This window comes from Crocodylus siamensis, chromosome 1, assembly GCF_052110815.1.
Source record: "Crocodylus siamensis isolate JL-2025a chromosome 1, ASM5211081v1, whole genome shotgun sequence".
NCBI classification, from domain to species: Eukaryota; Metazoa; Chordata; order Crocodylia; family Crocodylidae; genus Crocodylus; species Crocodylus siamensis.
Window position 1 is genome coordinate 259,963,113 of NC_143395.1, and position 27,826 is coordinate 259,990,938.

Below are 27,826 nucleotides of genomic sequence, written 5' to 3' on the forward strand. Positions count from 1 at the left end.
AACTCTCAACATCTCTTATCCGTATAAACTTCTAATCCCTCTTTGAAGCTCATTAAATTATTGAACTCAACTGCATCCTGTAGCAATGAGTCCCAGTCAGTTTACATGTCAAGTGAAAAAGTATTTCCCTTAATCTGTTTTTGAATTTGCCATCTTTCAATTTCAATACAATTTCGTTATTGTGTTGTAAAACAGGGAAAATAGATGTTCCCACTCTACCTTCTCTATACTAGTTATTATTTTACATACTTTCACTGGTCTCATTTTATCAATCACTGTGTATAGGTAAACAATCCCAATATTTTCATCAGTCTTCATCATACTGGTTTTCCATGTTCTTGACCAGTCTCACAGTCTCTCTCTGAATCTCTTCTCAATAATATCCTTTTTGATATGGCATGACAGTATTACACAGTGTATTCCAAACGAGGCCACACTCCTGATTCAAATAAAGGCATTATAATAGCCTCCGTTTTATTCACCATAGCATACCTTATAAATATTACCATAAGATTTGCTTTTATGACCCTGGCTGCAATATCTTGCACCCACTGATACCAACACCTCATTTCTGAGTTGAAACAGTTAATTCAGAATCCCATTTGGTGTAACAGTAGCTTATTTTTTCTCTTAAAACTACACTGCTCTATATTTAGGGACATGGCACATAAATAGCCATTGTATTACCCATTCACCTAATCTGGTTAACTTCATCAGAATTTTCTCAAAATCTTCTTACAAAGATTAGACTAACCAGAGTAACTTTGGTTATCTGCAAATTCTGTTTGCTCGCTGTTCTACACCCTCCATGTAGGCTAGTGGGCGATTTGTATATGCCACTAAATTGGCCTTTAAAATGGCTTAAAGCCCTTTTGTACCACTTTAATGGTATACCTATTTACACATGTTCGTGGCATAATGTGCTTTAACGGCACGGCTGTTTACAGTGCATCAAATGACCTTGGGACGCAGCAAAATAAAACATGTCTGAGGTGTTTGTTTGCCACCTTACAACCGCAGAGGGAAGCACTGGGCCCCATGCAGCTCAGGGGCTGTACAGGAAGCCTATGCAGGCAGCCCAGCAGCAGCCTGCACAGGCAGGCTCGACTGAAGGAAAATAAATAAATAAATAAATAAAAAGTGGTGAGCCTAATATTTTTTTTTCTTTCCCTCCCCAGAGCCTGCCTGCCTGAGCTGCATGGGGGCCCAGTGCTTCCCTCCGCGGCTGCGGTACCTGCGGGTGCCTGCAGGTGGGTGGTGCTGCTGGTGGCGGGGCACCGCCACTACCATGGAAAGAAGCACCAGCCTCCCCCTGCAGCTCAGGGACCTCTCAGACCACTGGCAGCTCACTCTCCTCTCCCTGCCACTGGAGAGGCAGGTAAGGATCAGGCCTGACCCTTATGTACATGCTACAGGGTGTTATTTTGCCCTAAATTGAGGCGGTGTTTTTAAAAAATCTACTGCTTCAATTTAGTGAGAACTAAACTGAAGTAAATTCACGTGGCATGTACAAATGGCCATGGAGCTCAGTATTCTACCTCCATGGGCCAGATAAATGATGTTGGGCTAGTCTATGGGCCAGATCCTACACAGGGCCAGCATTCAGGGTGAATCCAGCAAACTAGCCCGGTCCTGTATCCCAGATCCAGCCACACACGCCAGCCCACACCCGAGAACTGGATCCAGCCACGTCAGCCCAACCCTGCACACTGGACCTGACCATGGATGCCAGGCCTACCATGTGTTGGTACAATCTAGTGCACAAGGTTGTATCATCCAGCTCATGTGACTCCTCCTGGGTTGGGACCACTGTAATTCAGGATTCAGAAGATATCAGGGGAAAGTCCAAAATTTAGAATTTCCCATGAAGCCCCAGAAAACTGCAGATTGGCCAGAAATGGCCTGAAACCATGGGGGCGATGGGAAAAAAGGTGGGGAAAAAGGAAAGGGAAAAAAGTAGAAAGAAAAAAACCTTACCCAAAGCACAGAGAAAAAAAGGTGGCAGACCCCAGAAACACTATATAAACCCCATGTGTTTCCAGGGGCAACCTATAGATTAATGATCATGTCATTAATGATGGAGCTCAGCCAATCAGGTTGCTCAATTCCCGGCTTTGACAGGGAGCTTAAAAGACCTGCCCAGAGCACAGCAGGTAAGTATCCCACTGCCACAGGGGCTGCAGGCATAGGCATGCTGGGTACCTCCCCCCACAGCTTGATGTGGGGTACAGGGTACACCCCCAACTATATCATCCCCTCCAAGGCTTTGCTTAACTGGCTGGATGTGAGGTGAAGTTGGGAGGGAGTGGGGAGCATTCCCCACTGCTGGGTGCGTGTTCCCACAGCTTGGTGTGTGGAAGGGGCTTCTCCTAGCCCAGCTCAAGGTCTCCTAAGCCCCTTTTTCCTCTGCTGCCACACAAGAGCAAAGGGGAATTTCCCTATCCCCTTCCCTGTGCGGTGGAGCTCAGGAAACTTGTGCTGGGCAGGGGGAAGCCTCTGCAGCAGGGCACCCTGAGTCACACAACCAGCTGTAGTGACAGGCACCCAGCATGGGTCTCGTGAGCCCCGCTGCAGAGAGAAGGGGAGGGCAAAATTCCCCTCTCCCACGTGGCACCAAAGGAAAGCAGGGCTCAGGAGACCCTGCACTGGGCCAGGGGAAGCCCCTGCCCCACACCCAGCTGTGGAGGCAGGCACCCAGCAGGGAGGAACCCTTCCCCCACTCCCTCCCAGCCTCACCCCACATCCAGGAAGCTAAACAAAGCCTTGGCTGGGATGATCTAGTTGGGGATGGTCCTGCTTTGAGCAGGAGGGGAACAGACTAGATGACCTCCTGAAGTCCCTTCCAACCCTAAATGTTTGTGATTCTATGATTTCAACACTTTGCACAGTGAAAGCTGAAAAGATGAGCAAGAGTAGTGTGAAGACACCCCACGAAGCAAAGAAAAATTCTGCCATGGATCAAGTGAAGCAGTTTCCTGCAAGCACTCTTCATACAGATGGTAGCAAAACAGGTGAAGAGCAGCCTGTGTGCTGTTGTTCAATAGCAATCAGCCCCATGGGCCGGTTTCCTCAGCCAAAGGCGTGGGAGACCCTGCCATGAAGAATAGCTTATATTAGCTCTGGCAAACCTGCAGGGAACCCGCTTTTTCCCCCATCGGGGGGGGAATATTGCTTAGACACTATTAATATTTTTATATCTGCTTTGTTGAGAAGATTTAGCACTTTCATGCTTTAGGGCAGGGGTCACTAACTGCTGGCACACGTGCCAGAGCGTGACACCCAAAGCCATTTTGCTCAGCATGTCACAACTGGCCCATGCTCTCGGCAGCTGCTGCCAGCCTCAGAGCCCAGGCTTCCTGCAGCGGGCAACCAAGAGGCTGCAAGCCCTGCTGCAAGCAGCCTAGGCTCAATGGCTGACAGTAGCTGCACAGAGCCTGAGCCAGCTGTAGCTGGGAGGCTGCAAACAGCTGTACTGGCTCCATGCAGAGGTCCACATGCACCCAACCACCATGGAGCCCAGCCAGGACTCTGGAACCCAATATCTTAGAACAGACAACAGGCAGGCTGCAGACAGCTGCACCAGGCTCTGGGGCACCATCCATGCCAGCAGCAACTGCACGCGTGCCTTGGAGCACAAGGCAGGGAAGAGGTCAGGGCAACATGACCCCAGCCACTCCCCCACCATCCACCTGGAGGCACACATGCAGCCACTTCCAACAGCAAGGGCTGTGCCCCTTGCAGCTCCCCCACAGTCTGCCTCTGGCAAACCAAGTCAATGCATGGGCTGGGGTTTGGGTGTTTTTGGCACTGTGGCCAAAAATGCTCTCAACCCCTACTTTAAGGCAAAGATTTGCAATTTGGCATGAGGTTATTCTTGTACAGGGGTGTGTCCACACTTCGTCCAGTTGTAGACCTCAACAGTCTCAGACGATACATGCGGTTTAGATTCATAGAGTCAGAAGGGACCTCAGTGGGCCATCTAGTCCGACCCCCTGCCCCTGGCAGGCAAGAAAAGAAACGTCAACCTTGGGGTCATGTGATCCCAGCCAGGTACCTGTCCAGTCTCTTTTTGAGGACCCCCATCTGCTTGAAGACCCCCAAATATGGGGCGAGCAACCTTGCAAGCCCATTCCAGATTCTGGAAACCCTGAAGGAAGAACTTTTTCCTTATGTCCAGCCTGAACCTTCTCTCTAGTAGCTTATTCTCCTTGTCGTTCCAGAGGGTGCCCTGGTGAACAGATCATCGCCTACTTCATGTTGCTCTCCCCTTATGAATTTGTATACCACCACAAGGTCCCCTCTCAGCCTTCTCTTGGAGAGGCTGAAGAGGTTAAGGTCCCTTAGCCTTTTCTTGTAGGGCCTTCCCTGCAGGCCTCTAATCAGGCAAGTGACTCTTTTTTGGACCTTCTCCAGGTTGTCCACATCCCACTTGAACTGCAGCATCCAGAACTGGACACAGTACTCCAGATGCGGTCTGACTAGTGCCGCATAGAGGGGGAGAATAACTTCCCTGCACATGTTTGTGAAGCACCTATGGATGCACGACAAAGTGCAATTGTCTCTACCAACTCCTTCATCACATTGGCAACTCATGTTCATCCTGGAGTCAATAGTGACTCCAAGATCTTTTTCTTGGTAAGAACTCAGCAACTAAATTCTCTGATGATTCCATCTACACCGAGTCTGCTCCATCTCTCCATAGGTTTTACAAATTTATCAGACTCTGCATGCACCATTCCCAGGAAACCAGTTCAGCATGTTCCATTTCCAGTCAATTCAGATTTTCTAGGTCATTTATGTATCTGGCAGCCAGGGCTCTCTACAGCAGCATTTCTCAACTTGTGTAGGTTGCTACCCAAAAGGGGATCACAAGAATATATAAAAGGGTTGCCAACAAACTTTAAAAATTGATCATGTTTTGCATATCCATTTGCTGGGCATCCTAATAAACAAGGATCTGGGTTTTCCATTTACCGCAGAAAACACGTATTTTCTACCTTAAAGGAGAAAATAATTGATTTTCTCCTTTAAAGGAGAAAAACGTGGGCTCCTCACAGGCTGGCAGAATTCAAGCCTGAAAGGGGCTGCTTGGGGTTGGGAAAGCAAGAGAAGGGCAATCAGGCAGGACGCTTCATGTGCATGTATACACATACACTTGTGGCAACCAGGCATTGTGAAGAGTCACTCCCACAGCTCCCCATAGGTAAGTCTATGACACAGGGAGAAGCAAGGCAATGTGATGGGCAAGGGTCCAGGGCCACAAGCGATGCATTGGTGGGCATGGGGGGGCACGTGCCCCCACCGCCCAGATTTGTGCACCCACTGTGGCCATGGGGCTGCAGCCAAGCAAGACCAGCATGGGCAAGAGCCACCTCCATGGCCCAGCAGGCAGGACCTGGCACAGGAGGGCAAAGCAGTGTGACAAGACTCATTGCTGCCACTGCTAGGCCCCCTGCACCAGCTGTGCAGCCAGCAGCACAAAGATTAATGGATAGGAAGTGTGTGTATGTGGCGGGGGGGGGCCTCCTGCCCTCACCTCCTTCCATCTCCAACAGCTTGTACACCAGGCCATGGCTTTACCCTGCTGCCATGGCCCAGCCACCACCACCACTCCCCTCAGGCTGTGGCTCTACCTGGGACAGAAGGTGGAGTGGCAGGCAGCATGAGTGGCCTGAGAGGAGTGGGGAGTGGTGGCCAGGGTATGGTGGAGGGGTAAACCCACAGCCCAGTGCATGAGCGGCTGGTGTGGGAGAAGGTGAAGGCAGCACACCCCTCCCCCCACCATCTGTTACTGCTCATGCTACTGCCATTGCAGCTGGAACAGGGGTCCAGTGGCAACAACAATGAGTCTCACTGCCCCATTCTGCCCTCCTGCACTTGGTGCCCTCCTCCACTGAGCCACAGACATGACTTCTGCCCATGCTGATCCAGCCAGGGTACAGCCCTGTGCCTACTGTGGGTATACAAGTCAGGGTGGGGAGGGGGGCATATGCCCCCCCTGCCAACCACATCCACCCATGAACAACTCATGCCCCTGGCAGCTGGGGCAGCACAGCAGCAGTGGAAGCATGGCAGCGGCAAGCAGGAGCTCTCACAGACACTGCCACCAGTGGCAGTGTGGGGAGGAGATGACAACCACCCACCGACACCACTGGTAGCATCAGCAGTAGCCAGCAGGGATCACTGACTGCCCGCAGATGCCACCAGCAGTGTCAGCGACAGAGTTTGGGGGTCGTGAGCAGCAACCACCCACAGGCACCACCGCCTTTTTGTAGGGGATGCAACACCACACTCAGGGGGTGCATGTGCACCCACATGCACCCCCTACGTGTCACTCCTGCATCCACCCTCTAGCCCACACACTGTGGGGCTGGGGAGCAAAGGGTACCAGCAGGGCTAGGAGGCTGTTTTCTACTTAAACTATTTACTATGTCAGGACTGGCCACTGATGTTTACAAACGGGTCCTGGTACAAACAGAGTTGAGAACCACTGCTCTAAAGCACCAATGACATTTTTGAGTGCAGAGAGGCTATCAGAGTTTCCAATGGTGAGCCAAAGGCAGCGAAGCATCTTAAAACAAATGTAAAAAAATTAAGAATGGAGTGAAAAGGAGTGAAGCCTGCATGGGGCTATCGACAAAAACAGCCATGGTTAGAAGGGGAACACAGAAAGAGAAGTGAACCAAAGGAAAAAATTAAAAAGGGTTTTCTGAAAAAAAAATTAATGCAATAATGTAACAGAAGACTGTATAATAATGCATACTCACAAAGCTACTGTGTTTAAGTTGTACAGCCAACCATAATTCTAGCATTCCCTAAATTTTGGGTGCTTGAGACCTCTGCAAGTTTTTGTGTTCTTTTAATTTGGTTTTTCAGAGTGAATGCTACGTAAATGTATAAACAGGGGCATTAAAAAGTTATAACATACTTATAATAGGTATATTGTTGTATTTTCTGTATTTCTCTTAATAGACAGTCATTCACAGAGCCACTATGACACCTGGATTGCTACCCTACTCAAAACAAAGTTGCAAACTCAGGTCCTGCTGCTATGTACATAAAATTTATGCTGTTCATTCTAATATGCATTACATTGCGTTTATCAACACTGAATTTCATCTACCATCATCAGAACCATCCTACTAATGTTTAGATCCTGCTGTAGGTCTTCACAATCTTTTCTGTTCTTGACTAACTTAAATAATTTTGTGTCATCGTCAGCAAATTACGCCCTCATTTCAGGAGAGCACAAATCTCAAAAGTGTCCAAATGAACCACTTTGCAGGCCAAGAGTAGAACTAAAATAGCCATCTCTTCAGCTTCCAACCTTACTTCTCACCCTAGATATTGAGTTCCCCTGATAATTTCTTGCGAGAGACTTTGTCAAAAACCTTAAGTTTAAATAATCAGCCCATGTTTTTCTATTGGTGTTACAGTAAAAGTCAAAGCCCTGTCTAAATTCTGATTTCAAAGGGTGATTCTGAGGCAAAAAGGGGAGCTTCTGTTTCCATTGTGAATTCAGAATTATAGTTATTTACTTTAATGATAAAAATAAGGTTTGCTAATTTTTACTCTCAGCACAGCGGAACCACAAGTGACACCAAGTTTCCTCCCGGTTCAAGCAATTTCCAAATGTTGAACATTTACCTTGAGGTAGAAATGAGACAGGCACTTCTACAACTGAAATGCCTCAGAAATGTCAGGGTTACCAATGATGATGCTAAAGTGATGCAAAAGCCAAAAAATATACAGCTTGACTTTCAGAAACCAAGGTTAACTTACAGGAATAGCAGAATAAAAACCTTTTACTTCTAAATTGAGTACAATTGCTCTGGAATCACTGAAAGATGTCAGGCGTTGTCAAAGTACAACTGCTCTTAAGTCTTTAACCCTTAAAGTCTTGTGAAAATTGTCATAACAATACCAAATCAAAAAAACAATTATAACTTTAAGGAAATGATGATTCACACAAAACATATCAACATTCTGAAGAGCAATGAATCAAAGTTAGGTATCTATTTTCCTACATCTACTGCCATATGTGCTTCTTACAGTATATACAACATGCTGTCCTGATATATAAAACTGACTTACTTGTTACAATCCCTGCCAGAGCTAATACAAACTGATTTTCATCAGAATCTAGATCCTGCTGTTTTGTATCTTCACCTAAAGACTTCACAAAACTCTCCATAGTTTGTCCAGTGATTGCAAAAAAAATTATTGCTTTACTCTGCAAATGTAGACAAAAAAGAAAAGATTACTGCAGTAACTATGGTTCTGTGTGATGCATTTTCCATATTTATGTCAATGGATCCAGCATTGTGTGTGTCCATGTGTGGATCTATCTATGGATATATAGATATTCCCTGTCTGTGGATATATGCCCAGTGTACTAAACACAGATTCTTTTGACCAGCTGTAATCACTGGAGCAAAGCCAGTACAATGAGCATCCTTGGCCCTCCAAGGAGGAAATAAAGAGTAGGGCCATGCCAACTGCCTCAGTTCCTTCATCAATGGAATTCTGGCAATAACAGACACACATTAGATGCAGCTGTGGAATTTATGTTCTTGGTATGTTTCTATGAATGAAGATTTCTTGGACTTCCAACAAGTATGCTCTTTCCAATGTTGCCAAGCAATGTTGTAACATCTGTACACACAGATGAAAAGTGTATGGCTTGGGATGCAGGACTTGGGCATGACTGATATTATACCTAGATGCAGAGTGAACCTTATCACTGATTGAACACAGAGATTTCTAAGCCAGTCTGTGGCTATTATATCTATCTTGGCTGAGTTCTGCTTTAGCTTCCTGCATATCATTGTTAGTATCAAAGCTGGAGGAAATGCATCAAGGTTTAAGAAACACAGAATCAGGAACACACCCAGAACTGACTTGGAGATCCTGACCTTAAAGAGGTCCTTGAAAAATATTGCATGGATTCCATCCCATACAATCTTTTAGACACAAAGGTGGACTTAAGTGCCTAGTGTGAGATTCTATTGTATTCTGCTACGGTCCCTGAAAAACCTTCAGTGAAAAAAGTGAGTGGGTCCCCCTCCTTGCTGCCTTTTTATGACTCAATCTGATGGGTGAGAAGATAGGATAGTACAAAAGTAGATGCATTCATATATTTTCATGACTTGGAAGAAAATAAAATTACACTTCCTAGACACCTTTTGGGTGGAATAGAATCTAGCCTTCCCCCTTTTCATTCAGTACAACATATCTAGCTGCTTGCCCCATTGGAGACAAAATGAAGATGAAACCTATTACAGAACTTGCTCATGCCCAGAACAGTATCAAAGGTACATTGTTATTTGCAGAGCTGCTTGTGTTTAATTTACAAACAAAAAAGTTAGCATCTGTGTATTTAGTTCCAAAAGATGATTTTGTCTTATGTTCAAGTCATGAAATATACCTGCATGTCCAGGTGCTGTTTGGAGCATGCCCCTTATCCAGAATGCTTAATCAGACATTATGCCCAAGATTTACATATCTACTCAACTTACTCCTCCTAGAATGTTTCTAACTGCTTCTTCACTGCTAGAGACGCCCCATAACAAAGTACATACTGCTGCTCCCATTCCTGTACAATACTCTGCCTGCTGCAGTAGTTGCTGTTTTGCCTCATTCAGCTGCTGTCGAAGAGTTAGCTTCTCCTGAAATTAATATAAGAAGAGTTGGGGAGATTGATATCAAATTCCATTTCAGATCATCCCTAGTACATTGCAGCCATTCAATGAGGGAAGCACATTCAAAATAGTTCTGATGAGTTACAGAACAGTCCTGAGTAATGAGGTTGTGCACACTGAGAGGTCAGCAGGAGTTAGGAGCCTGCCCTGTCCTACATAGCCAGTGTAACAGTAAAAGACCTGAACCATAATTGCTAGTAATCCACTAAGACTGGAATAGCTGAGACAGAGAGATCTTAGAGGCACGAAGACTGACTGGAATGGTAAAACAGCTCCTACTACATAATAACTCTCCCTCTCACTGAAAGATGCATTTTAGCAAGCCAACTTTTATAGCTTCACAACTATATCGTGTATCTCAGGCATTTGTGATAAAGTTGCTTAAGATCCAGGATAAATGCCCTAGATAGAAAAAAGACGTGTAGCTTGTCATTAAGTAGTAAGAGATAAGACTTCCCTGACACAGGGGCAGATTAAGCTCTAGGCCTGAGAAATGCAGGGGCCTCCAAATTTAGGAGCACAGAACCTTGGATGCAAATAGCTGTTTTACTATATAGCTGGCTGCCTTTGATGGAACTAACTGGTTTCATGCTTCATTCACTCTGCAATCAGCAACACAGAACAAAGACCTTGAAAAACAAAATTCAATGAAGTGTGGCAGTATTTTGGATCTGCAAGCATTTCTCTCAACCAGATGAAACCTGGCACAAAGGGGGCTATGAGCAGCAGATGGTTTCAGATCTCATTTAGTCTGAAATCATGCCCTGGTTGAAAGGTGTGGGGATTACTGCTGGAGTCTGTGGGGAGAAGGGAAGACTGGTGCAATCTCAGTCTAATCTCTGCATCTGTAGCAACTAGGCCATGATGAGGAGGTAGGATTGGTACTGGGATCCCAAGAGCTGAAATTTGTCAGGGAGATGGATGTGTGAGGATATGCACTGCACCCATCAGTGGAACAGCTACTTGAGAGTACCTTGGGAAGCAGAAACAGACAGTCAGGCACAGGAAAGAATGCCAAATCAAGGGTGAAAAGAAGGGAACATGTACTCCATGTCAGGTGTCATCTACCCCTCTCTTATTTGGGGTCCTCATTTTCAAACACATCACAAGACAACTGTCTTGTCCCCGCCCTCTGCAATCCATGATATCCCATCCTGCTAACTTGACATGCGCAAAGGGAATGAAGTGAGCAGGATGTTTTTATGACGTGCTGGAATAGAAAACAGACCAAAACTCACATGAATAAAATGTATCTTCACGATTTTACTGAAAATCTAATGACATTAGAGGTCTGTATCATAATTTTTGTAGTCGTAGGTTCAAAAATTCTGGAAGATTTAGTGCCATGTCCTATTATGCCTAAAATGTGTTTAAGTGTTACTTGGACATTTAAAGTCCTGATCCTATTCCAGCACTAAAATTAAGTGGCAAATTTTAAATCTTAACCCACTCTACACGTCTAGACCTGTCCTGCTGTGCAGGTTCAAGAAATACCCTGTATGCCTACCTTAGCCCTTTACACTGTCTTGCAATCCTAATCTGCCCAGGAAAGCACATGAATTCTGGGCAAATCTCACTTAAATTCCTGAAATTTTATTTGCAAGAGGAGAGCCCACCCACATCTTAGCCTAATAGCCCAATGGTTAGACCACATGACTAGGACCAGGAAGTGGTAGATCCTGCTTCTGGCCCTCTTCAATTAAATTTTTTTTTTACTACACCATGTTTAGCTTGTACTGATCATACCTAATAAAGAACGCCTTGCATTCAAAAGCTTGCCTAACTCCATACCAATGAAGCAGTTGGTCCAATAAAAGATATAACCCTAAGACATCCTTGCCTCTTGCTGATTCCTGGACCATCACAGCTTCATCATTTTTAAACTACCATGAAAACCAAGTTTATTTTAAAATGGAGCCTGCTGTAATTTTAAGAACAAAATGGCTAAGTTCAACCAGACTCATCAACTGTTCAACTACTACTCTTCATCAGCACACTTTTCATTCTACTCAGGTATACTTAACCTTCCTCCCATCTTTTTCTTTTTTTGTACAGTCTTCATTCCATGCTTAAATTTTCCACCTAGGTGCTGATACTCAGTAGTAAGACACACAACTTCAGAGATGTCACAACTAAATAATACAAATCCAAGAGCAAAGCCACAGCAAGTACTTCAAACTGTTAAATTGCCATAACAAAAAACAAATGAAGTAGGGAAAACCAGAAATGACATTTAAAAGATTGGGGGGGACTAATCAGATCTGCAGAAACAGCAAATAACTTGGAAAGAAGCAACTGTACAATAGGTTTAGGTCACTCAATAGTTACTATGTTATTCGGTGAAAATATCTCAGGGTAGGGTCAAACTTCATGACTGTAACAGTACTGAACTACGCAATTATGGGATGACGGATGAAGAAAAGAACAGTGAACTAAATGTGACGTTTATGTTTCTTATTTAGCTCAGAGAGCTTCTTAAATTCCCTAAACAGGCTATAGAGGATTCCGAGGAAACTTTAGAATGAAAAATGATGATTCATTATTGACCAAGAGAAGAGTATTACCTATCCAGGAAGCCTATTTTCTCTCTTGCATCCATACCAATGAGTCACTGTTTTCAGACAGCTTGATAAACATACAAAAAACAATTCAGTGCATTCCTGAGAATGCCTCAAGCTGATAATTTTGTCCCCAAAGCTCCAGCATCAGCACTACTATGAAAGCATCATTACCTATGTCAACTAAAAGTGTGTTTTCTTTAACACTGTAAAAAAATATTCTCTCTCATAATAACATGCAGAGATACACATTTGTTTTCATGCTAAAGATCCCAAAGGACTACTGCAAGACAACCTACTTTTGAAAATGCAGCACAGACTATCAGTACGGATTCCACAAAACTGAAAATGGAAGGGAAAGCTTTGGCTAAGTCAGTGGTGCTCAATACAGTCTGTGGACCAAATCCACTCCATGGGGCTCCCCACACATCCAAAAATTGGTGGCAGAGATACAGTGTTGCCACCTCCATTAGTGGGAGAGGGGTGGTGGTAGCGTTACTTGCTACAACGCCCCCATTGCCAAATAACCAGACTAACGGGGAACCGCGCACTAGCCTCCAGACTGACCCCACGCATGGGATCTCCTTGGCTCGGTCCCACACTACTCTGGCCCTCAGGCCAGAAGCTTGACCACCACTGGGCTAAAAACACCAAGAAAAATGCCTGCTCTTATTAAATAGATCATGTTTTATAGAAAGTCTCATTCAGGAGAAACCTTACACAGTAAGTTGTCTGGTATTCAGTTTGTCGTGTTTTTATGAACAAGAGTTAAATTGTCTCTGTCAAGATTTAAATCAGAAGCTTTAACACAGATATTTCCACTCCACTGCTTACACCACTGAGGACTTATTTACATGGGAAAATACAATGGAATACTTACTGGGGAACAAGCTATCCTGCAACACCTATTCCAGACTTGCACTCCCTAGGGACAATAATTTCAGAACAAGAGTGTCCATATATGGAACTATTATGGAGTACTGTATTTACATGAACACAAGTTGAGGTTTTTTTCCCTCCAATTCCCACAGGGGCAAAAAGCCCCTCATCTTATAATAACATACAAGAAAATACAAAATACACTGTCTATAATTAAACTGCTGCCGAAAACAGCATGAGCTCAGAAAATTAAACCAACTATGAAGCTCATTAAACACAGCCAACACTGAGCATAACTATAAAACACATGGCACATATTTGGCCAACGTGATGATGGGAACCTTTTGGATTTTTTTTACCTTTAAAAAACAAACAGTGGGTATTCCCTCCAGAGGGAACTAGCACTGGGCCTGGAGGTACTGCAGTACTAGGCCAGCTCCGGGGGGGGGGCCAGAGCTAGCCCCAACACCCTCCCAGACATTCACTTTCTACTGGGAAAAATCACTGCTCTCCCAGGTAAAACCACAAGGATACAGGTGTTCAAGGTTTTTCTCCCAGAGTAAAAATTGCTCCCAAAGGATAAAAAAACCTGAGAACAACCAGGGTTAAACCACTCCCAGAAGAGTTTATCCTGGAGAGTGTACATCTGTACACATTCTAAGAAACACATACACTATGCTCAGCAACTGTGGCATGTGGTTTCACTGTGTACACTGAAATGCCCTTACAAGGCTCTATATATTATCCAGTTTGAAAATGAAATGAAACATTAAATTCAAAGGGGATAATTCCTTCAAACAGCTCTAGATGTCAGCTGTCTCAAAAGATAATTTAACAGCTTTGGAGAACATCCAAGCAGCCTTTTTTCATCTTGATACAAAGTACACTTTGACACAGGTCCACAATGATTTGCATTAAGCTGGATTCTAACTAAATAATACAAAAGAAAAACAAACAAGCAGGACATTCACATCCCAAGGGAAAGCTAAGCTAAATGTGTTCTGTTGTTGCTGACATGCAGTTTACACAGCATGCAGGCTCACTAATTATGTTGGAGACAGTACAGATTATGGGACACAATGGTAGAGCGGGTAAGGCATCAATTTATAAATTGAACCATAGTTAAGACTGATCCATAGCCAACCCAGCTCTAAAGATGTACCTGTCACACAGGCTAGGGGGTCAAAAAGCAGCTGGACATGATCCTAGGTCACATCACTTCCTTGTGCCATGCTGGCTACAAAAACTGGCATCAACACAAGCTTGATAAGTTCATAGGCCCATGACAGACCTCTGACCTTTACTTAGATAAGGGTGGCCAATCTGTGGCATTGGCAGCCTGTGTGTGTGACACACCGCTGATCAGGATAGGAACAGGGAGCTGAGCAGCAAATAGAGCAGGTAGCAGACCGCAAAGCAGGAGATCAGGCAAGGAGTACAGGACAAGAAGCAGAAAACAGAGCAGTAGATTGGGCAGAGGGAGGGGATTGGAGTGGCACCTGGGGAGAGCAGAAGGTTAATTTGTTACACGTCCACTAAAAGGTTTGCTCCTACTGACTTAGACGATGATATACATTCATACCTAGTCGGGAAACAGTTAATTCATTATAGCAGTACAACTATTATTTTATGTCTGAAAACCAGAAATAAAAGTTATTTTAGAAATATGCAAAATAGCAAAAGGGAAAGAAAACCAGACCAAAGCGTGATTTTGGCATAGATGGTTTGCCTTTAAGAGGTCAGCTTTGAATAATCACGAATATTAAAATCACATTATACATTGGTATTCTTAGAATACGCGCCTTTCTTTTCTAGAACAACCTTACAAAGAAAAAAATTAACAGTTGAACCTTTTTGTGTACAATTAAACATTTACTTGGTTAGACAAAGACAAGGTCAAGAAGTTTTTAATGTTGTTCAGAATCTATAAAATGAAAATGGATTTTATCTTAGAAGAGTAAACTTAATTTCCCTGGACCTTCTACTAAAATTCAAGTATAGATACAACCCTTTTTTGTGAACAAATGTACCTTCTTCTCCCTCATGCAATCTGCCTGGGCTGTTTCCAGACGGGCTTTGAAGTGTTTACAATCCATTCTGAGCTGCTCTAGTTCTTGCTCTCTTTTCTCCATACCTGTAAAAAGAATTTAAAGAAATTAAATATGGAGGAGTTAAAAGCAGCCATTTACATTAAGGATGAGCATATCTTAGATGCAGTGTGAAGAATCCATTTGAAATATTTGGTTGTGTGCCTCCTCCTTGTGGCTAGGGAAGTCTATAACAATTTTCCATGTTGTTAAACGATTATTACAATAATGGCACTAAAGTAACACGCTTTTTTATTTAAACTGGGCAAAACAAGGTAAGTCAAAGCAAAGGGTAAAATTTATTTAATCACAACGATGCATACTATGCTTTGGGGACAAAGCATAGTATATTACAGTAGAGCTGAGCTCTGGTTTGCTCGGAACATTTACGTTCATATAGTTTACTTTCTATTTTTTAATTGCTGCAGATGATCCAGCTCCTTTTTACCAAAGCGTAGCAGTAAGTATGGTGACATTCCCTGAGCAAAATCAGAATACTACAGATCAAAGTTTATAGTGTGCTAGATAAATGCTAAGAATATCAGGGGACAGACAAGTATAAAAACTGTATGGATATCAAATGATACAGATACAAGCTATTAACAATACAGCTATTACCTCTGCATGATTTTATAGCAACGCAATAGTAGCTAGTATCAAAACTGCTTGAACTCTGACCCTGTTTCAAGGGTCAAAGTTAGGGTGACCTAGCTCACTTGTATCACTACAGGTTCACGTAAACATAACGGGTAGGAGTGCACTGATAAAGATTTTCTTGACCAGTACCAATGGCTGATTATTAACCAGCAATACTGGCAGATACCAATGCAATACACAATTTACAGGGATGTAGCCTGGCAGCTTAGAGCAGTGCCCTGCAGGTAAGTCTGTGAGGGAGGGAAGAGGTGGTAGGGAGGCGGGGCAGGGTAGGTTGAGGCCCCCCACAGCAAGGGAGTGGGGCAGGGGTAGGCACTGCCCAGTCGGGGCCAGGAGCAGGACAAAGCCACAGGTGGCTCGTCCAGGGGGCACAGGGGGAGGTGACGCCCCACACTGTGCGTACCCCTGGGAGAGGAATGGGGGCATGTGCCCCCCTGGATTTGAGCACAGTGCAAGGGCAAGCTGCCCATTGTAGGCTCGTGGGCCGCACCAGCCTCTTCCCAGAAGAAGAGCTGGACCAGGCCTGCACTCAGAGCAGGTGGGAGAGGGGAAGGGCAGTGCTGGTGGGCTACAGCCACCCCAAAATTCCCCACAGTAACCCCTATCAGTGCTGCAGATTTCACAGATTTCATAGACATTTGGGCTGGAAGGGACCCCAGAGAATCATCAAGTCTAGCCCCCTGCCCCAGGGGCAGGAAGTCAACAGGGATCATAGGATCCCAGCAAGGTAAGCATTCAAGTGCATCTTGAAGGCGTTCAAAGTAGGTCCTTGAACCACCTCTGGTGGCAGTCTATTTCAAACCTTGTGGGCTCGGACAGTAAAGAAGTTCTTTCTTATGTCCAGCCTGAAATCGGTCGCAGCGGAGTTTGTGACCATTCAGTCTTGTCATCCCTTGGGGAGCTCTGGTGAACAGACATTCCCCCAGAACCTGATGAGCACCCTTGATAAACTTATAGGTGACCACCAGATCACCTCTGAGCCTGCACTTTTCCAGGCTGAAGAGTCCCATGGCTCTCAGCCTATCATCATAAGATCAGTTTTCCTGACCTCTGATCATGCGCGTGGCTCTCCTCTGGACTCTCTCAAGCTTCTCCACATCCTTTTTGAATTGTGGAGCCCAAAACTGGACGCAGTACTCCAGCTGCGGCCTCACCAAGACCGAGTACAAGGGGAGAATGACGTCCTGGGATTTGCTTGAGAAGCATCTATGGATGCAAGCCAGCGTTTTGCTCGCTTTACTAGCCGCAGCATCGTATTGAAGGCTCATGTTCATCTTGCGGTCAATCATGACCCCCATGTCTCTTTCTTCCGTAGTGCTAGCCAGCGTAGCACTGCCGAGCCTATAAGGATGCTGCAGGTTTTTCTTCCCAAGGTGGAGAACCTTCCATTTTTTGGTGTTAAACAGTATCAGGTTCTCATCCACCCATTTCGTGAGCCTGTCAAGATCTGCCTGGATCACCCTCCTGTCCTCAGGTGTGGATGCTTTACCCCAGAGTTTGGTGTCATCAGCAAACTTGGCCAGTCTACTTCTGACACCAACGTCCACATCACTGATGAAGATGTTAAACAGTATAGGCCCTGGGACAGGACCTTGAGGGACCCCACTGGTAACCATGCACCAAGACAATTGGCTTCCATCAACCACCACTCTCTGGGTCCTACTGTGACCCATGGATCATGGTGAGGTCAAGGCTGCAATTAGCCAGTTTTGCCAAGAGGTGATCGTGGGATACCAGATCAAAGGCTTTTTTAAAGTCAAGATATATGACATCAATCTCTTCCCCCTTGTCCAGGTGACAGGTCTTGCTTGACCAATCTCATTTCCTTCTATAATCAGGTGACCTATCCGCAACAAACCTGTCTTGGGTATCTCTCAGGATATTGCTGTCAGCTAGTCTGTTAAGAGTGGCCTCTTTGAAAATCTTTTCCAAGACCTTCCCCAGGACAGAGGTCAGGCTGATGGGCCTGTAGTTTGCCAGATCTACTTTCCTCCCTTTCTTGAAGATTGGCACAACATTGGTCTTCTTCCAATCTTCAGGTACTTCACCAGAGCACCAGGAATTCTCAAAGATCCATGCCAGGGGCTGAGCTATGATGCTTGCCAGCTCCTTGAGTACCCTTTGGTGTAAACCATCAGGGCTGGCTGACTTGAAGGTATCCAGCCTGTCAAGGTGTTCCTTCACAAGGTCAGCTTTGATGGAGGGTAAGGAATCTCCCTCGCCTGGGCCTCCCTGATCCACAGTGGGCAGGGAAATCCCATGGGACTGATGAAAAACTAATGCAAAGTACCCATTTAGCATGTTTGCTTTTTCATGGGCATCAGTTATCAGTTGTCCCATCTGGTTTAGCAGGGGTCCAATGTTGCCCTTGATTTTCCTCTGACTCCCCACATATCTAAAAAAGGACTTTTTATTATCCTTGATATTTGTAGCTAACTGGAATTCCATCACAGCCCTGGCTTTCCTGGTTTGCTCTCTGCAGATCTGGACCAGAGCACAGTATTCCTCCTTGGTGGTGGTTCCAGTCCTCCATCCGTTGTAGGTCTTCCTTTTAAGACGCGGGGGGTCCGCCAGTCCCCTGGAGAGCCAAGGGGGCTGCTGTGCCCTTTCACTGCCTTTCCTCCGAGACAGGATGGACTTTGCTTGCACATCCAGGATTGCTTCATTGAGCAGCAACCACTTGTCCTGAACTCCCCTCCCCTTTGGGTTGTAGCCCCTTAGGGCCTCACTGACAAGCCTCCTGAGCTTGTCAAAGTCAGCTTTCCTGAAGTCAAGGACTTCTGTATTACTGATTGACTTGCCAGCTTTATGGCAGATGGTGAAGATGATCAGCTCGTGGTCACTGTCACCCAGCTTCCCTTCGTTCGTTAGGTCACTAATTAGGTCATTGCCGGTTGCCAGTACAAGGTCAAGCAGCGCTTTACCTCGTCGGTCCATAGACTTCCTGCATCAGATAGAAGTCATCTACGCATGAGAGAAAGCTTTGCGACTGCTTGGATTTGGCTGAGTGCTCCTCCCATGAGATGTCTAGGTAGTTAAAGTCTCCCATAGCAATCATGCACTGGGAGCACGTGGCTCAGCTAATTCCCTGGTAAACTCCTGGTCAAGGTCTTGACCCTGGGTAGGGGGTCTGTAATAGACTCCCACCATAGTATCCCCTGTGCTATGTTCCCCACGGATTTTAACCCAGAGGGTTTCAAGTCATCCACCATGGGTGCCAATGTCGGCTTGCAGGGACGCGTAGCTTTCCTTGACATAGAGAGCTAAACCTCTGCCCTTTTTGTCCACTCGATCCCTCCTGTACAGGGTATAGCAATCTATACCTGTGGCCCAGTCATGGGTGGAGTCTCACCAGGTCTCCATTATCCCCATGACATCATAGTTTATTCCCCAAGCTCCTGACATTTGTGTATAGGCACGCAAGTGTCCCCTTGGGGGCCCTTGCCTTGCCTACAGATTATTCCAGAGCTGCAGCAGGGGTGGGTTCCCTTATATGCCTTGGGTTGCTGGCTTTGCAAGGGTTGCTCTGTGGGCCAGCAGTGGCAGTAGTTCCCCCATCCCCCAGCAAGCTGTTTAAAGACCGGGGGAGCAGGTCAGCCTGTAGCGCCTCATGACCCGGCTGGGAGCATTCCGAGCCATGTCCTTGGTGCCCACATGGATAAAGAGCATGGGATAGTGGTTAGCGGGCTGGAGTTTAGGGATCTTCTCCACAATGTCTCAGCTGCAGGCTCCCAGGAAGCAGCAAACTTCCCAGGCTAAGGGGTCAAGGCGGCAGATTACCCCCTCAGGATAAAGTCTCCCACGACAAACACTTTGCATTTTGTCTTGGGGAGAGCGGGGGTGGTAGCTACAGTAGTGTCTGTGTTGCCTGCAGGAGCTGGCAACACAGCAGGCTCTGCCAGGGCTGCAAGAGGTTCGTACCCCTTGCAAAGCTCCAGCGGGGTGGAGACCTTGGTGCGGCAGGCCCTGGGGCCCTTATCCACCTTGGTCCAACTCCATGGCTGGATAGAATGGGAGGTCCCCGAGTCCTCCCTTTTCCTGGAGGGAGAGCGAGGTCTAACCTCCACCTCCCGGGGGAGAAGGGCCTGGTAGTAGGAGTCGATCTCCTGCTCACAGTCCCTGATGGCACGCAGTCTCTGGAATGCGGCCTGGAGCTTCTTCAGCTGGCATGCCAGAGACCCCAGTAGGAAGCAGACCTCACAAGGGGAGGTGGCCATGCTCCCGGCCCCCAGAGCCTGAAAAAACGACAGGCAGCCCCCACAGCCGAGAGACAGAGGCTCCATCTGCGTGGAGCTTGGAACCATGGGCTCACACCAGAGCCAGGACCAAACTACACGCAGCATTTATCAGTGACATCATTAGCTACATGGGCCAAAAAAGCTGATTGCCGACAATGTTAATTTTCCTTTTATCATTACTGATCCAATATGCAACTGATATATCAGTGCACCTCTAATAACATGTACAGTCCAACAGTTGTTGTGCACTTCTGAGCAGCAGCTCCCACACCCTTTTTAGAAAGGCTACCAACATACCCTCAATTTAAGGCTGACTAAAAATAATATGAATCTTTTTAAAAGAAAAGAAAAGGAAAAAAGCACAATCATATCAACAAAAGTGATATCCTAAAGCATCAGGAATAAGGCTTATTATTAGAAGTGTTATTATTTGGCATGGGTACCAATGGCTGGCATTCCACTTGACACTGATAGGAAGGACAATTCTGAGCCACCTCTAAGAGATACAGCTCAATTCATCCAGCACTTTTTCACCATTCTTATGGTTTTTGTGGGATGTTGGTGTTCTTCCATCTGGGTGTTTGGCAGGTTGTTTGCTGTCCTTTCTATATGGCAAAAAGCATTTTACATTATTTACGGTTAGCTTCAATGAGAAATTATTTTTCTATTCTGGTATCTGATATTATGATTGGTACAAAAAACCAACCTGATATCAACCCCATTTATCTCCTTCATCCCATGTTTGAAAGACAGGCTGGTCTTTAAGCCACTAACTCTTGTTACTGGTACTTTGAAGTGATCCCTTAGGGCTTCAATGCAGCCTTGCAGCATCACCATGTGCACTGTTTACAACCCTTGTGTCTGGCTGCTCAAACTTGAAGAACAAATAACACCACCTCCCCTCGCCCTCTGGAAGGCAAGGCATTCCCTTTGGTTTCACAATGATTGTTCATAACATCACAGTCTGCAACAACTCCAGATACACCACATACCTAATTTATGTCCCACCTGCTCAGGAGATCTTCAGTGCCTCTTTCCAACACCTAATATCACTCTCTACCACTGCTGGGCACCTGCATGTTTCCTTGGTGTACTCAGATGTGAAATTACTATATCTAATGGTGCAAAACTTAACTCTGACCATGTGACAACTGCCTCTGCCAGTAGGGAGTGAAGAGGTTTAACTTGGCCCGTACCACTAAACACAGTGGTATTGGAAAGATACACCAAGGCCTTAATACCACTGCTGAAGGAAGATACCCATTAATAACTGCAAAGTCATAACTTCCCTGATACAAAAGACATCTTCTGTCTTTTGTAGCACACATATATCAACGGTGTCCCACGATAATGGAACATCAACTTATTGACAGACTTCTAAAGTAACCACTTGAGATTGGTAATAAACTGCTTTAAAAATCCACCTGGTTGTTGCTGACTACCAAGAAGTGAAAAGTAACAACAGTTCTTCTACAGAAGTGACACCAATTCCAAGGCTTATTCGATTTCATGACAAGAGGATGAAGACGTTTCTCCTTGCTTATTTATCGTGGGCATTGCTGACATACTGTTGCAGATTTTAACAGACAAGCATATAATAAGAAAAAATGCTACACAGCTGACCTGAATTCCACTACATTTATACATAGTGCCAAATCCCTGTATGAATCCAAGTGGACTCCCCAGGCTCTCTCAAATATTTGTGATATACGCCGTGATCACAGAAGGGGTTATAAACTGTATCCCTCTCTGGAGGTCATTGGAGTCTAGCCACCAGTTCAGTACAGAGAGAACAAGATAGTATTGGGACTTACTTTCCCTTCAGATACTTTGATGGGGGAATAAACTGACTTGAACCAAAAATGGAATAATCTCAGGTGAAATCTGGCAAGTGGCACCATATACATACAACTGAACATATGGACTAATAATGTGAGGCAAACCCATACTAATGTGATTTCACTATCTTCAAGAATAACAGGAGTGAGAGAAATCTGTCCTATGAAAGATAAGCCCTCACTGACATAGAAACTATTCTAGCCCTCATGAATGCTATTGTCTGTGATGGGGTAAGTGACCACTTCGTATAGTTTACAAGAAGGTCTAACTGGACAATGGGAGGAACTGCATAACCAAAGCTGGTTAAACACTCCTACTGCAGTCTGCCTCTAACCAAACTATCTTCACAATACATACACAGATGCCCTCTTTCTTTATTGTATTATCACCACTAGAAAGATTGCTCTGTGTCCTGCCTCAACCCATGTGCCGGGAAGAGCTGGGGCTGCGCTGGGTGGCTGGCAGCAGTGGCAGTGCTGGGAGCATAGCTACAGTGAAATTTGGGGTGCCTGCAGCCCCTCCCAGTGCCATCGGTGCCTGTGCTGAGCCCATCCCTTCCTGAGATGAGCTGCACAGCACCGGCTCCAGCCCACCTGCCCAGCCCTGGGGGGCTACATCCTCCCCACCCTCCAGGTGTACAAGCAGGGGCAGGAGCCACACCTGCCCATGAGCCATGCCTCCATCCCACCCCCCCTGCCCTGCCCCGGGCAGTGCCTACCCCTGCCCCTGCCTCCCTCACCACAGGAGGCATTGATCTGCCCCCCTCCACGCCCCTTCCCTCCCTCCACCTCTTCCAACTTACCTGTTGAAGGCAGCTCTCCATGCTGCCAGCTCTACTCCTCGTTGCCTGAGTGCTGCGCTGTAGCTGCACACAACACAGGCATTTATCAGCCAAATTATCAGCCCCATTGGGCCAATATCCGATACAGCAAATTTTCTTTATGTCAGTACCAATCCGATATTGGATTAATGCATCAGTGCACCTTTAGCAACTACAAAAACACATGTTGCGGACAACAAGCGAGGCGCACCGATCCACAGGGGAGACTATATTTTGGTGCACATAACTCCTACAATGCACTGCACAAAGCAGCTGACTGTGGGCTTCCACCACACTGATCGCATAAGAAAATTCTGGTATAAAAAAGGTAACTGCATAAGAGCAAATTTGCACATACAGAACCCGCATGAAAAGAGGGAAACCAGAATCAAAAGCCAACCTTGAATTTAAGACGACACCTCCCCAATGTTTAGATTCTATACATGGAATTTGTTTTAAATTTATTATAAATTTTGATGTATAGAATCTAATTATTGGAGTGCTTGCTATCTTAAATTCACCCTCCCCTACCACTGCAGAGGGGCAAGCAGTGGCAGAGGAGCAGGTAGCAGGGCGCAGACAGTGGGGGAGTCAAGCAGCCTAACTCCTGCCCACTACCACTTACCCACCCTGCTGCCTGCCCTCACTATCCCCATGCCTCCACCTCCTAGCACCATCTGAAATTTGTAAAGACTAGCAATTAAAAAAAATACAAAAGTATGGAGATGCATATCTTGAAATACATTTTGCAAATCACTTAAAATCATGTTTAAAAAAAGAAGGCGTTTCCCATTTTTGCAAAGCAGAATGAATATTTTCCTGACCTTATTTCTCTGACCTTCCTTTTTGCCTGAAAACGGCAGCTTACATTGAATAACTAAAGTCTTTACTTTCAGCTATTTTTCAATTTGAGGCTTGTTGTTGTAATTTTTATTAAATTGTAATAAAAATTAAAATGTTTATTGCTGGACACAAATCCAGTTCTTTACTGGAACATCTTAAGCAGGAACAAAACTCTAAAGCCATTTATTCAAATTGTGCTGTATGTCTTCAGAATAGTAAGTACTGAAAGTATTTACAATTGCTGCTAATGTAACAGAACTCACTTGTTTCAATAAGAAGTGATTTCTGGAAGCTCTCCAAGACACTGCCATTCAGTATTTTGGGTAAGAAATCCCGTAATTGCATCACTTCAGTTGTAAGCCTCTCCAAATCTCTTTTTTTGACTTTAACAAATTCCTCTTTGGTCTCAGCCTTCTGAAACAGGACACAGAACAAATCTTTGCTAATATGCAATGATCCTTTATTTGTATTCCAGTACCAATCCCCCAAATTCCTTTCTATGCACAAGTCCGTCTCCCTCCATTCAGTAACATTTTTAAATTTTATTTTGAAAGCAAAATACATCTAGGAGGTTTTTCAAACCAAGGGCCTCAGAGACGGGAACTCAATTCTAAGCCCAACCTTGTTGCACTATGACCAGAGGCAAAACACATTCCCTCTCTCTGTGTTAATTCCCACCTCTGAAAAGGGTTTCATTTACCTCACTGAGTACACTGAAAATTAATTGGTCATTTATACAGCACTCCAAAAATATGAAGAGCTATACACACACTTAGCTTTTGCCTTCTGAGAATGCCCTCAGATCTGAGCATGCCCTCTGGTTATAGTGTAGCTTTCAGTATTTTTAAAAAAATAATTCCAAGACTTTCTAAATGATTGCAATCCTTTAAATTGGGATGATTCTTTGATTGAAAATAGTTACAGTCCCTACAAAAAAAATCAATTAAATTTATTTTTTTAAAATAAATTACATTCATTAGCGAAGCAAGCATAGAAGTAGTTTCATTCTGAGTTAAGACCAGCAAAAGGTTAGGTACAGAGGAGTTGCAGCTTATTGCTATGGTATTCTTTTCAGCTCTGGAGTCTGAGAGTGAATCCTGATTTAAAAACACAATTTAAAAAAAGAAATTAACAATTAAATAAAGCAGGGCTGCTGGGCAAAGGGCCCACTATTATTTTATGTAATAAAATACCAATTAAAGCAGAGGTTGGTAGCCTTTTACTGCTGCAGGCCAGAATTTGCAACCTAGCCCCGTTGTAGGCCACAATTTTCCACCTTCCAAAGAACCCAAACTGCCTGCGCTTACCTTCACCATTGATCCCCAGCCCCATCAGCCGTGAGGGTGCAGACACAAAGAGCAGCTGAGAGGGCTGAGCAGCAGGGAGGGCTGTGGGGTGGTGCAATGAAGAGGGGACAGGCAGTCCAGCATTGATGAATGCCACTGTGAGCCAGGTCAGACCTTTGTAGGCTAGATCCAGCCTCTTTGTGGGCCATACCTAGCACACAACCAGCAACTGCCAGGTTGCTGACTTCTGTTAGAGCAGTCAAAGAGGAAAACAGAGTTCAATTCTCTGCTCAGCTTGAGTTATTTCTCAGCTCTAAGGAATGTACCCTGACCATAAGGTTATACAAGCTAGCTCTCTTCACCCCTTCTGCCGAAGGTAAGCACCTTGCATTTTCTGCCGCATGCCAGAGAGATTAAGAAAAGGGAAGATGACTGTAGTCTAGTGATTAAGGCATTTACTTAGGAATGGGAAATCCTGTGTTCTAGTCCATGTGTCCAGTACTGTATCTACATTTTGTCCCAACTGCTATTATATAAAATAAAGAAACCGTTCTAAGATGAGGAACTGGAATCCAAAAATACCAACTCCCAGATAAGTGCCATAACCACAGATTCTTTCTCCTGCTTCAAAACCCAACTCTCTCCGTCTCTCACCTGATGAATCTTAACAGTCTTGGCTGTACCATGCACAGCTTTAAGAGGGAGCAAGACACCAGACCCTAGTCAGACTTTTCCAGCCTCATGGTCAAGGCATTCTCCTAGCACTAGAAACATGGGCTTGACACCCCTCAGGCTGAGAGCCTTGAACATGGGCCTCTGACTTTTTATGAAAAGTGCTCTAGGCAGGCATCACTGGTTCCTCCAGAGACCATGTTTTAAAAAAAGAACATATTTTTCAGAGAAGTCTGATTCTGTCAGTGCATTACTGTGCCTCTTAATGGGACTCAAGTAGGGTGATGCCTAGTTTCTGGATCCAGGTTTAGATAGCAGATGGGAGCCAGAATGGAAAGAACTGCACAGAGGGAAGAAACCATGGAACTTTCTAGCGAGCAAGAAGCACTAGAAGTGTTTATCCATCTCCGAGAAGTGGCAGCAGCTTAACAGAGGGCTTTCCGGATTGCAATTTTGGACTTTGGTGCCTAAACTCCCAAGTAAGATTTTTGCTGGATCCTGACCCACATCCAAGACACCCCACTTAAGCAAGAGTGAAAATAAAAGTATAAAAAGTAAAATTCTTTACTTAGACTGTAAGCTGCTTGGGACAGAGACCAGCTCCTTGTTACAGGCTGGTACAGTGAGTGGGATCAGTGAATCTGGGGATCCTAAATCCCAGCAGATAAAATTTAAACTGGTGAGATCAGGGGATGGCAACCTATGGCCCATAGGCCTGATCCAGCCCACGGAGCTACCGCATCTGGTGGCCATAAGATTCAGCTGCTCTCACCATGCTGTTATGGAGACAAGTGCCAACTGCAGGCAGGTCCTGGCCCCCTGGGGCCAACCTCTGGCCCTAAACAGGTCATTCCAGCCTGCCGCTAGGTAAGACCTGGTGGTCGACTGCAGGGGATGAGAGCAGAAATAAGCCTACTGGGGTCTAAATCAAGTGGTGCTCAACGTGGTTGCCTGCCAGGCAGGTTGGGCAGTACCCAGCCACATCCAGTGGCCCTGATCCAGTACCTGTGACAGGTGTGGCAGAGCCCCATCCAGCCACATGGAGGGGGCGGAGGGCAGCGCAGCCCTAAAACAGCTATGTGAGAAAAGGGGGCAAGACCAGGCCCTGATGCACCTGTGCAGGGGGAAAGGGAAGCCCACCAGGTCACGTGCACCCTCTCCCTCAGGGGCCCCGTGTGGCTCCTCAGACGGGACCGCCCTCCCCCACCCCAGACGGCGCGAAGCAGAGGGCGGTGACGTCACCATCCCCAGCGGATCTCAACGGCTGGCGGGGGGTACTCGCGGCAGCTGTGCAACCTGCCCCCCCAAGCATGCGCACTACCTGGCTCTCGCCCACGAGCCCCACTCTTCTCCGCTTCATAGCACCAGCCTACACGCTCCACCCGCCGCGTCCCGCCCACCACGTGACTTTGCTTCTGCACGCGCCCTGCCGTGATGGGCGGGGCTTGGAGTCAGCGCGTTCTACAGAGCCAACCCCTCCGCCCGTGCGTTACTCCCCGAGCCTCATGGCACCACCACGTGACTCCCTGTTTCTCCACCCCGTGGGCGGGGCTTGGAGTGGCGCGTTCTACAGAGCTCCGCCCCTTCCCTCCTTGGAGTGGTAGGCGGGCATAGTTATGGATAGGGCCTGGGCTGGGAGAGCGCGTTAGAGGTTGGTTTAAGCTCTAAGGGGGACCCCAACTGGGATTACAGCATCAAGGGATAGGGGGCTGCGGGTTGGGAGTGAGGGGCCATGCTGAAGAAATGGGGCCAAAAATGGGGTTGTGCTGAGGAAAAGTTTGGGATGCACTGCTGTAAGGAGCCTGAGGCTACTATCCTTTCCAGCTTGGGAGTCAGGGGTCTTGATCCAGTTGTCCTTGGGAGTCTTGTTTTTCCTGGCCCCAATGCTTCCCTGCAGCCAGGAGTTCCCTGGGTGCTTGACGGCAAGTGGTGAATGCTAGGGTGGTTGTCATAGAGGACAGGCCAGTTGTCCTCTGTCTTCTACTCACACAAAACCTGATGCCTTGAAGAGAAAAATAGAGGACATAAAGGTGTTGAGTTTCATATTAATACAGGAAAGAGGACAGAGTAGCACAAAACCAGACTGTCCTCTATGATGGCCACCCTAGGTGAATCCTAGAGTCACAGAGAACCCAAGGATCTCCAAAGGGCATCTAGTCCAATCCCAGTCCTATGCAAGACATGCTATACAAACCACTATCTCAGCTAGACATAATAAGATTCCCCTATTGCTGACACGAGACAGA

General features: G+C 45.9%; 1 protein-coding gene across 2 annotated transcripts in view; it reads right to left on the minus strand.

Annotated features, from left to right (window-relative positions):
* Positions 1 to 26,991, minus strand: part of HSF2BP (heat shock transcription factor 2 binding protein) — a 60,649-nt gene extending 33,658 nt beyond the window's left edge. Inside the window, exons 1-5 of one of the 2 annotated variants that reach the window (XM_090061560.1) lie at positions 26,902 to 26,991; positions 23,886 to 24,036; positions 15,169 to 15,272; positions 9,519 to 9,668; positions 8,095 to 8,233 (exon numbers count right to left, since the gene is read on the minus strand). In XM_090061560.1, the coding sequence (XP_089917686.1) occupies positions 8,095 to 8,233; positions 9,519 to 9,668; positions 15,169 to 15,272; positions 23,886 to 24,036; positions 26,902 to 26,940 (583 nt within the window). In that variant the 5' untranslated portion in view covers positions 26,941 to 26,991. Of the gene's footprint in view, positions 1 to 8,094; positions 8,234 to 9,518; positions 9,669 to 15,168; positions 15,273 to 23,885; positions 24,037 to 24,929; positions 25,425 to 26,901 lie in introns of those variants that run through there. The other variant, XM_090061567.1, reaches the window with a different exon arrangement.
* Positions 26,992 to 27,826: the final 835 nt, after the last annotated feature.